Source organism: Tarenaya hassleriana, unplaced genomic scaffold (genome assembly GCF_000463585.1).
Source record: "Tarenaya hassleriana unplaced genomic scaffold, ASM46358v1 Cleome2, whole genome shotgun sequence".
In the NCBI taxonomy this organism is placed as follows: Eukaryota; Viridiplantae; Streptophyta; class Magnoliopsida; order Brassicales; family Cleomaceae; genus Tarenaya; species Tarenaya hassleriana.
The window spans coordinates 3743212-3754773 of record NW_010965372.1 but is presented as its reverse complement, the minus strand read 5'-3'; the positions used below and the strand labels follow the sequence as shown (position 1 = coordinate 3754773).

General features: G+C 38.5%; 2 protein-coding genes across 2 annotated transcripts in view; both read left to right on the top strand.

Annotated features, from left to right (window-relative positions):
* Positions 1-1098: 1098 nt before the first annotated feature.
* LOC104812080 (probable receptor-like serine/threonine-protein kinase At5g57670) lies at positions 1099-5110 on the top strand. The gene is made up of 10 exons (XM_010539052.2): positions 1099-1554; positions 1685-1782; positions 1948-2197; positions 2302-3015; positions 3114-3362; positions 3459-3622; positions 3700-3779; positions 3883-4030; positions 4118-4267; positions 4507-5110. Exons 1-10 carry the CDS (start codon positions 1356-1358, stop codon positions 4750-4752), a joined length of 2298 nt encoding a protein of 765 aa, XP_010537354.1. The 5' UTR covers positions 1099-1355; the 3' UTR covers positions 4753-5110.
* Positions 5111-7397: 2287 nt separating this feature from the next.
* The window catches only part of LOC104812079 (uncharacterized protein At1g21580), an 8350-nt gene continuing 4185 nt past the window's right edge, over positions 7398-11562 (top strand). Inside the window, exon 1 of the mRNA XM_010539051.1 lies at positions 7398-11561. Coding sequence (XP_010537353.1) covers positions 7515-11561 — 4047 coding nt within the window. The 5' untranslated portion in view covers positions 7398-7514. The remainder of the gene's footprint in view (position 11562) is intronic.

Sequence of the window (11562 nt, the reverse complement as noted above, 5' to 3'; positions counted from 1 at the left end):
CTATGGAAACGGATTCTGCATTATGACAAACGGATTCTATGTAATTTTTGTTTATGACCAAAATTATATGCCCATTAAAATATATGAAATTTATACAGACTTTTTCGGTAATGATAATAATAATATTTCATTTTTCTAAGGTGCCACTTACTTTTTATAACAACCATTAAAAAAAACATAAGCTTTATAACCATGATATTTCTAAAGTGGTAAAACAAATCTTAATGCACATCATTCAGGATTGATATATCAACTATGATTAGGAAAATTAATTAAATATGTATTTTTATATAGTAACAAACCGACCTGATCCCTCTTTATGTTGCAAATATGTTGATTATAATTTAATTAAGTTGATTTCATTGTAAAAATTATATCTAAACAATCCAAAATTTGATGGTTTAACTGACAAAAAATAGAATAAAGTTTTTTTTTTCCAATTTATATTCGATTCCCCATTTGTAAAGAAGTATTCATATGAATTTTTTAATCTTTTAGAAGATATATTTGAAATAATGGTACGATAAAATTTTGAATTATAAAAAAATATATCTAAACAATTTTAATTATATTTCATTTGTGTGTGTATATAAAAAGGGAAGGTGTGAAATAATAGGAAGACTGCAATTAGACTTGGGTAAAAGAGGAAAAAAAAGGATAAGATCCGTGAATTTCATAAAGTTAAAAGATATTTACATAAAATATTAAATATTTAAATTTCATCTATTTGTTGTGCCCCCACGATTACTTTATCCGTGAACCGTCAACTCTCTATCAAAAAAAGGGAAATCAAATTTCCATATATTTCCTATTTATTTGTAAATCAACTGTCGTACGCCCATAAATAGTCATATATCCTTTATTTTCTTTTTTATATTTGGAATTCATGGTCTATAAAAATGACGCAATTGAAATATTTTCCATATAATTGGCCATATTTTATTCCATGTTACTCTTTATATATATATATAGTAAAAAATAATAATTTATAACTAAAACCAGAATTGTAATAAATAACGACAAGTAGAGGTCAAATTAAATACAAAACGTATACAAATAATTAAAAAAAAAGGATGAAAATGAAATTCTAAGATGGCTGCCCCTGCTCTGCTTCCGTCTCCTCTTTCTTTGTGACCAGCTTCAAAAGCAAACCGAAGCCTACGGTTAAATCTCTACCGAACAAATCCAATTTTTTTTTTGTTTTCTCTCTCCCTCTCTCTGGGGTTTTGAGGGTATAAAATCCTTAAAATGATCTTCTGTCTCCGGAGATCATTCGACAGAAGAAGGGCACACCTGAAATTCAGACGACCTCTGTGAGGAGGGGGCAGGAGAAGAGAAAAAACGAGACGGAGAAGATGATACAAAACGCCGTCGTTCCAGGAGGAGGGGAGAAGGGCGGCTCTGTCGCCGTCTCCGGAGCCGGAGCCGGCGGTGGTCGAACTGTTCTGGTCGGAGTGAAGCTCGACGCGCCGAGCAGGGAGTTGCTGACGTGGGCTCTGGTCAAGGTTGCTGAACCTGGTGATACTGTTATCGCTCTTCATGTTCTTGGAAATGGTATGTTTTGATTCGGGGTAAACAGAAAAAAATCGGAACTTTGTGGGTTTTTCTTCATCTGGGATTCTCCTACAGAGATTAAATTGAAATGGGTTCTCGTTTTTTTTTTTCTGGGTTTGGTTTTGTGCAGAGATTGTCGATCGAGCTGGGACGTCGTCGCTTCTCTCACTGGTGAAAACCTTTGACTCTGTTCTTGAAGTCTACGAAGGTTTCTGCAATTTGAAACAGGTTGGACTTATCTGTTTGTTTCCCGAGAAAATAAATGGAGCACTTCAATTCTCAAAGCTTCAATCTTTTTTTTTTCCTTTTTCCATTTCAACTTTCTCCGAGCTCCATTCAGAAATCTCCAGTTGCCTAACAAACAATTGGGACATGTTGGAATTCATGTCGTAGGTGGATCTGAAGCTGAAACTATGCCGTGGTTCGTCGATCCGGAAGATTCTTGTCAGGGAAGCGAAATCCTTCTCTGCGGCCAAAGTTATTGTCGGAATCTCCAGACATCACCACGCAATTCGCTCCTCTGCATCTGTAGCTAAGTACTGTGCTAAGAAACTGACCGATGATTGCTGGGTTTTGGCCGTCAATAACGGGAAAATCGTGTTCCAGAAAGAAGGTTCTACTTCTCCATCAACCTACTCTCAAGGTTCCCCCGGCTCTCTGGACTTAGTTTCTAGATGTTTGCATTTGATGATCCGCCTGGCTGTTGTTTTTGAAAGCCCTTCTTGGTTTTGTTTGTGGAAAAAATAGGAAAAGAAGAAATCCGCAGGAACACATTGTTCAATGCGTTTCAGCAGCCTGTTATATTGAGTAAGAGCAATAAAGTAGCGAGCCATTCAGAAGAAGTGGCTCTCAAGGAGGAAGACGCAGAGAATCGTGGCGAATGCCAGAATCTAGGACAGGCCTTAGCTGCATCTCGCCTCCAGAATTGCACGGTCTGTGGTTCAGGTTCTCTCGCTCGAATGCTGTCTGAATCTTCGAATCTCGATGGTCACAAGAACCAGAAGTCGCTGGCCATTGTTCATGCCAAGAATCCAGAAGATTCCTCTGGTTCCATTACTATGTTGGTAAGACAATTACCTGAATCCAGACCAGGTTGGCCGTTGCTTCGCCGTGCGGTTGTTTTGGAGGGGCAAGCCTCTCCTCTTCACCGGTCTTCGTTGAGACAGATACCGGTTGTAAAGTGGGCACTGAAGCTGCCCTCTAGGAACATCTCTTTTGGTGGCAATTCAGTCACAAAGGAAATTTGTTTGCATTCCTGTGAAGATGAATCACCAAGCTTAAATGCTCAAACTGGAGCTATGGTTCCTGTTGGTATTAGTTCTATGATTCCTCATTCTTCTCCTGATAATAGCCCGAGAAGATTGCCAGTAGAGTTAGAGGGTCTCCATGAGAAGTACTCCTCAACTTGCAGGTTTTTCAAGTACAAGGAACTTGTCTTGGCGACATGGGATTTCTCTGCAGGTTTCTGTTCTTCCTTTCCGATGCTCTATATCTGTTTGATTCTAAGTTCTCTGCTTAGCTTTTATCTAACTAAGAAACAAAAACATTGAGGTTTTCAGGGAATTTTATCGGGAAAGGAGGCAGTAGCCGGGTTTTTAAAGGCTTTCTGCCGAGTGGAAGAGAAGTGGCGGTGAAGATTCTAAAGCAGAACGAAGATGTTCTGAAGGAGTTTGTGTCGGAGATTGACATAATCACAACCTTGAACCATAAGAACATTATTTCACTACTTGGTTTTTGCTTTGAGGACAACAATCTATTGCTTGTGTACAATTATCTCTCAAGGGGAAGCCTTGAGGAGAATCTTCACGGTAACCATATCGCTGTTACGCAAGCCTTGGCCTTTTTAATGCCCTTTTCTGATTCTTACATGGTCACTGATATAACAAGAAGTGGTTCATTTCCAGGCTACAAGAAAGACCCTTTTGCTTTTTGTTGGAGGGAAAGATATAAGGTTGCCGTGGGAGTAGCTGAGGCATTGGACTATCTTCATAACCATGCTTCCCAACCCGTTATCCACAGAGATGTTAAATCATCAAATATACTATTATCTGACAATTTTGATCCAGAGGTATATTACTAACTGGATTAGTTTCTATGTTCATCAAAAGAGACTTGATTCTGAAAAAGGAGAAATCTTTCTTGCAGCTTTCGGATTTTGGGCTTGCAAAATGGGCATCGACATCTTCAACTCACGAAATCTGCTCAGATGTCTTTGGAACATTCGGGTATGGAAGAATCCAAATCTGGTTGATCTTTCTGATGAAAGTTGTCTTAAGAGATGACAGTTGAATGATCAAATTGTTTGAATAATCTTCATTCTTGATGCAGCTACTTAGCTCCAGAGTACTTTATGTATGGTAAGGTGAATGACAAGATAGATGTGTATGCCTTTGGTGTTGTTCTTCTCGAGCTTCTTTCTGGAAGAAAACCGATTAGCAACGAAAGTCCAAAGGTTCAAACGAGTCTCGTTATGTGGGTATGTGCATCATCTCGGGGAATCTTCTAACAAAGTTTCGAGCTTTCTATGTTCTTGCTAGACATAGTTACAATTTACAACCTGCAGGCTAAGCCGATATTAGATAACGGGAAGTACTCGCAGCTATTGGACCCGAGTTTACGAGATAACTATGAAGGTGACCAGATGGAGCTGATGGCAATGGCTGCCACTCTTTGTATAAGACATAGCCCTCAAGCTCGGCCTAAAATGAGCATGGTGAGTCATTCTTGTCCATACCATGCACTCCAATTCAAGTAGTAGATTCAAACCACTTGGTCATAGGATGGATTCTGAAAAAAAAACTCATGAAAGAACTGTAATAAGAGAAATGTTCTCCATGGATAAACGTCATTTGGTAACACGTTTAACACACATTTAATTACGTTTCTTGATCCTCTCTGCATTTGGACAGACCCGAAGAACGATAATGACAACCGGGTATTGTTGAATTTCAGGTCTTGAAGCTGCTTAAAGGCGATGAAGACGCTCTCACATGGGCGAGGCAGCAACTGAATAACCCTTCAGAAGACTCGGAGGTTCTGAAAGATGAAAAGTTCCGAAGATCGAATCTTCAGTCACATCTTAACTTAGCACTCCTCGACGTGGAAGATGATTCCCTCTCCATGGGAAGTATAGAACAGAGCATCTCGGTCGAGGATTATCTCAAAGGCAGGACAAGTCGTTCTCCGAGCTTCGACTAGTTCTTCATTATACTACAAAACATTGAAACAGATGTTCAGAAAGAAGAAAAGGGTTTTAGTATTGAGTGTATATATTTACTTCACAGATATGTGGAAGGTTTTCTCTGAATTTGAATGGGGCGGTGGATGAGAGGTGGATTTGTGTTTGTCCTTTCTTTTAGCCTCCTCCTCTCCCCTGTGTCAGGGTTATAATTGTAGTTTATGAAAATTTGGGGTGTGTTTTGCAATTTTATATTTCTTTCTTTTTTTGTCCTTATAGTCATGTTTTCATTGTGGTTTGTAATAAATCGAAAGGAGAAAACAGAATAAAAGAGAAAAGGGAGATAAGTTTGTTTTTTATGAAATGGAAATTGTATTATTCAATTTTGTTTTTTTGAATTTAGAATTTTATGTGGATGAAATAACAAAGTGTTGAGGTTAAAAAAAAGATGGCCATTGATTTAAATAATAAGATTAATATAATAAGATTAATATAATTAAATGTAAAGAGTTGATTGGATAATAAAGATTTTGTAAGGAAAACTGCAGTAGTGGTATTGAATTTTGTCATGGACCATAACAATTATTGCGTGTGTGGGCACAGAATTTCACATGACATGTTTAAAATTGAAGATAGGTTTCCTATTTTTTTTTTCCTTTTAAATATTTCTACAGTTACAGCCAACACAAAATTCACCCCAATTTTTTAAAATTATATACGTATATAATATTAGAGTTGTCAATTTGAGTACGAAACCGGATTTAAAAGTTCGATTTAGTTTTTTTTAATAAAAAAATATCAAAGCACATAAGTAAAGAATTAACTGCTCTGTCCAAACTCGAATCCGAATTTTTTTAAAAAGAGGTGTTTGGATTTAGTATTATAGACCCGAAAAAATTTGGATCGGTCCAAACCCGAATCCGAAACTCTCGAGCTAAGTTCAGAGTTGGGTCGGGTCGAACCGGACCATTTGACACCTTTATATAATATACATGTCTAAAATACAAATATTTTGGTGGATATATTTTTGCGTATTATTATATCATGTGTCATATATTTTTATGCGTCTAGAATACAAAAATTTCGTGGATAAAACACGAAAGTAAGCAATCGTTTTCACATAAAAAAACCCGTAATAAATGTTAAGTGCGCATTCACGTGCATTAAAATTTAATATTCGCAAGGACAAAACATGTAATGCCCACTCCATGTGGTTCGTAGCCTCCATGACTTTTATCATTTGAACGGTCCACTCATCGTCTTTCATCAACATCTTATTTCATATATATTATTACAAGTACCTAGGTGTATCAAAAAAGGTCGAAGTCTATTATTCGGTCTAAACCCGTCCGTAAAATTTATAGGCTTGAACTTTAAGATTTGAAACCCGTTTGTTTATCAAGTGAGATCAAGAAATTACGAGTCAAATTCAGACTCAGATCGATCGATTTAGACCACAGATCGATTACAATTAAATTTATATATATATATATATATATTATATAGTTATTATATTTTTATAATTATATTTAAAATTTGAGTAAAAAAAATATAAAAATCTACATAACATAAAAAAATCATAAAAATTATATAAAAATTGTTTAATAGTAAATAATTCAAGATGTAATATTTTAATAGATAATACATTCGAAATTACAATATCATTAGTTTCAAATATTTATTTGGATTGAAAAATATAATAATTAATATTTAAATAGTTTTTGTTATTACAAACTTTATAAATATAAAAAAATAAAGAACATTTATCTAATTCAACTTAAAAATTCGAACATTAATTTATTTTAAATCAAAATATATACTAACGAATTCTGTTATCGAACTTTTTTTTTTGGTTATTTCAAACATGTGTTAAAACTTTTATATTTTGTTTAGTTTTAACTTATATTTTTATAGTTTATTTTTTATACGTTAATGTTTTTGAATCTTCAAGTCCAAAATCAGTCCAGTCCGTAAATCTTAGGGTTTGTGTCGGGTTCAGACTAGGTCGACCCGACCCAATTATTGTGATATCCTAAAAATTATCAATCTATTTTTCATATTGTTTTTCTTATTTTGCTTTCCCTTTGTATGCAAATTATCAAGATGATTTATATCAGGTTATTTCATTAAATAAGTTATTTGGATTCGATTTACATTTGATATTAGGGTTACCGATCGGGGGTGATCAACTCGGTTAATAAACCAACCGACAAACCAACTCTTATACAAAAATTGAATAGTTATAATTTTTCGGAACTAAAAAAGAATTGAGATCAAATCAAGCTAAACTCAATAAAAAAACAAATACAGTATTTTACTGACAATAAAAATTGAATAGAAATCGAATTTAAACCAAAACAAAATTAAATCGCATTCAATACATGTTTATATCTTTTCTAATAATCAACCTAGATATAATCAAATCCAATTGGAGCTAAGAGACCACGTGGGATAAGCTTTGGGCCGTCAGATGCTTAAACAACAAAAAATAATAACTTGGGCCACAGCAATTGGTCCAGATATTAATTGGGCCTACAATAATTGGACCGTACGTTAATTGGGCCGACTAAAATGTAGGCCCATCTTAGGGGTGGGGATAGAGAGAGAAACCGTTACGTCAAACAATAAAATCGAAAGGCGAAACTGGCGAGCCACAAAAGTTTAGGTTTTTTGTTTTCTTCTCCGATGCTCTGTTTCCTGAACCGTGTTTTCGAGAGGAAGAAGACGAAGAATCGGTGAGAACCTTCGACAAGAATCGATCTGATTTCGGAGTGCATCGGCCATGGATTCCTCCTATTACAGCCATAGATATGGCCAATGGCATGGTCCTTTCCCTCCTCGTCCCCCTCCTCCTTCGTCTTCTTCCCCTTCTTCTCTTCCTTCGCCGCGTCCTCAATCCTACCCCGGAAACCCTAAATCAAGCAACAATGGCGACCTCCATCAGAATTACCAGCGTCTCTCCCATCGACACGTGCTTCCGCCTCCGCCGCCACCTCCTCCTGTGGTTAATCAGCCGCGGTCGTACTACTCAGCCCAGGAGTACCACGCTCTGCCGCCTCCGCCTCCTCCTCCTCCACAGCATCACCGGTACGATTCTCAGCAACTTACTTATGAGTCTCCTAGGATGTCGTCGCTGCCGTCTCAGTCTTCCTCGTGTACGGAATCTCGAGGTGTGCCCCAGTCTGCTTGGATTGAGCGCAAGGACAATCGACCTGATTCATGGAAAGCTGTAGCGGATTCTGGTCGGGGGCGTAACTATCAGTTTGATTACGGGCGCCTCTCGAGGGGTTCTTCTGGTGATAGCATTAGTCATGGTTCGGATAGAAATTCTAGGTTTAGGGATGAGTTGCGCAGCCTTGCATATGCGAGACAAGATTTTGGGGCAGCTAGGATAGAGAGGAATTACCAAGAACGGGGTCAGCTTAAATCAGAATCTAGTTCTTCTAGGGTTTTAGGGGCCGGAAATAGGGGTATTTCGTCAAGCTGTGGTTATAGCAATGATCAATATCGTGCTTTGGAAGACCGTGGTATGATTAGGGGCTCTGCAGGTAATGGAAGGTCTGGAAGCCAAAGATGGGCTGCCGATGGTGGAGTGTCTAATGGAGGGAGGACTGCGTTCTCTCAGAAAAAAGATGATTACTATCGTTCTGAGATTGAACGGTATTTTCCTAATGGAAGTAGAGAGGGCAGCAATGAATTGAATCGAACTCCCAAAAAACAAATGCAAAAGAAAAGTGTTTTGTTAAGGATTGAACATCCAAGATCTAGTCAAAAGGGTAGAGAGAATGAAAGGTCTTGGAACCCGAGTTATTATGATGAGAACAGGCCTAACTCATTCAGCAAAGGTCATCTAGTTCAGTCTGATCGTGGATTGGTGGAGAAGCAGAGAGGAAGAGCTCCAGTGGATCTAGATGTCACATTCAAATCGAATGTTTTGGTTGCCAAGGCGGTAGAGTCACCACCTACGGCCGTTGTGACTTCAGGTGTTTCAGTTATTCCTAGATCTAGCAAAGTTAGAAGAACACTGTCAACTGATACAGATGAAAAAGATTCACTAAATGGTGGAACTGTAGAAAAAGATTTCAAAACACATGTGACAGATAAGGCATCTAGTTCTGTGGGTTTCAAACAGCCTGAAAGGCTAGTTTCTGCTTCTGAAAAGGAACCCGACACTCACTCAAGCCCATCTTCAGTTGTTTCTAAGGATAACATTACTGTGGGAAAGCTTCTTGAGGGTGTTCTTTCCGATTGCAAAGTTAAAAATACCGATACAATTATTGAAGCTTCAGTAGATGATGGTGCCACAAAAGTTTGTAGTTCTGCACTGTCTGGCGAAAAGGTCTCTAGTTCTGATGAGGCTTTAAAACAGTCCAGGGATGAAATTGATGCTGAACATGATAGCAACTTGAAGCTGTCTTCCACAGGGGAAAATGTTTCTGATGAGGATAGAAGCAGACTGAAGTCTCATGAAGATGTCTTGGGCAGAAAGGGCACTAGCCGCGGCGCTGGAGAAATTCTTTCTCCGGAAGCCATGAAGAAGAAAACAATTATGAAGAAAATGATGAAAAGAGGATCCATGCCTAGTATGTCGCCTGAAGCACAACCTGCATCACTTAGTACTGAAAAAACTTCCAAGTATTTTCAAGGAGGGGTATGGTTTGCCGGTATGTCGATGCATATCACTGAGCCTCAACCTTTTGAAGGTAACGTATGGAAGAATTGTTTGAAGGGTGTATCATCGACACATTTACTTTTGAATGAAACAGATGTTGGGTTTGGAGGAAGTAAATCTTTAAGTTCATCTTTAGGGGCTTTGGATTATGGAGGAAAAGAATCAAATGAGTCATCTCCAGAAGCTGTCATGCCCTCCAGTTGTGGTGATGTCGTTGATCAGTATCTTGCCAAGGCTGTTATATCAAAAAGTTGTGGTATCGGAGAAGGCAGTGAGAGGATCTGCCAGAAGGGGGATTCTCCATCTTCTGATGATGAGTTCTCTAGAATTTTTCCTGAGGATTTGGGTTCTTCAGAGAATGACAAATGTGGCACATTTATTTTGGAGGCGAATCATGTTTCTGGGGCTATTGTGAATGCTAACAATTTTATTCTTGAGTCAAATACCACTCCTAGCCTTGATTCAACTAAAAAGACCATTGTTCAGAGTGACAGTCAGGTCAGTCCATCATTTGGGAGTGTTTATATTGAAGGATCCCTGGAAACAATTCCTTTCAAGAAGGTTGAAGAAAGAGGCAGCAATTTTGTCCTTGACGCAGATAAGCAGACTAGTGTTAATTTCAGTTCTTCATCTTCTAAGAATGTTGCGGGGAAAGGATCCTGTTATGCATCACCTGTGGGAAGAATCAGTGACTGTGCACCTGGAGTCTGCAGGAATAAGGAAGGTTTGAGTGATGAGTCAGATTCAGTCAGGCCATTATCATCTGAGTTGTGTGTAAAATATGTGAGTTCCAATAATGTTGTGCCTGATCAGGACATGAATTTAGGATCTCATCATCCTGCTGAGAATTCTTTTACTGATGTTTTGGATATTAGTCGTCGCAAAACTTGCTTCACAGAGTCTAATGTCTGGCCTTGCAAAGAGACTAATGTTAGTCAGGGTGAGTTTTCTTTGGATCAAGAAGTGAGGGAAAGCATGCCTAGTTCTTGTGGTAAAGTCCCTGGGTCACCAGCCCTGATAATTGACAACAACCTTGCAATTGGAAATATCAATGAGTCTGACAAGGACACAGTATTGGGTCCTGAATTCTGTTCCCCTGAGGATCAACCAAGTTCAGAAGGAGACATCTTGCTTGAAGATCGTTTAGAATGTAGATCATCTGATGCAACAGGCTCTTTTTGGGATTCCTCTGTGGATGATGATCTGATCAAAGATTCTTCAATGGTCAGTTCACGTTTGATTCATGACAATTCAGCCAATCTGCGTCATCTTTCTCCCCTGCCGCCAGTAAATGAGCAGATGTACAATCAAGCATCAGTTCGCGTGAATAGTAGCAAGTGTCAAGGTGGAATCACAGAGAAGGAAAGTGGTAGCATTGAAAACTTGGAGGAATCTTCTGAGTGCAGAACTCGGGGGACTGATATTGACGCAAATAGAGAAGACTCAGTGTTTCCATGTGGTTCTTTCTCTATCATACCAGGGCTGACCATTGGGCAGGCACAGACTGAAACTTCTGTTGCTGGTATAGTTGATAAAACTAGCACCATTAAAGAAAGTGAGAAAGAAAATGCGCTCTTAGATGCTTTGCAAGAGCAAACCATGACTTTCCATGAAACAGATCAGTCAGGCAATTTCTTGGAGCTTTGTCCTTGCTCAGGTCGAACATCACCTGGTACAGATGCCGGATATTATGAGCCTCTTGTGCCAAGCAATCCAGATGCAGAGTCAACTGAAAAGCAGAATGATGATCCAATGGAGAATTTGCCTGATGTATTATCTGATGTTGATTCTCAAGAAAAGTCACTGACAGTAGCAAATGCTGACATCTTGCAGGCCGAAGCACCACCATTTGATGGAAAGGTTTTTGGGAGTGTCGCTCTTGGTAATTCAGATGCACCGCCATCCAAATCACTCTCACATGCTGATGTTAAGTCTGTATTGATTGATGCTAAAGATCATGCAATGTCTGTACCAGCTCCTGATTCAAAAACTAAGGCGCTTGCTTTGAGTTCTGCGAGTGAAAGAATACCAAAGAAGGAAAGCACATTCAACTATGCTGTTCAGAAGAATGGTTCCCATTCATCTTTTGTAGTTACAGGGAAAAGAAATGTCAACCCTCCGACTCGTATCACAAAACCTAATACATGGCATCGGAAGA

Coding starts and splice junctions, on each gene's coding strand:
- LOC104812080 (XM_010539052.2), top strand. CDS start 1,356: ATGATACAAAACGCCGTCGTTCCAGGAGGAGGGGAGAAGGGCGGCTCT. Junction 3,363..3,458: donor CCTTGAGGAGAATCTTCACG/GTAACCATATCG, acceptor GTTCATTTCCAG/GCTACAAGAAAGACCCTTTT. Junction 4,268..4,506: donor CTCGGCCTAAAATGAGCATG/GTGAGTCATTCT, acceptor GTTGAATTTCAG/GTCTTGAAGCTGCTTAAAGG.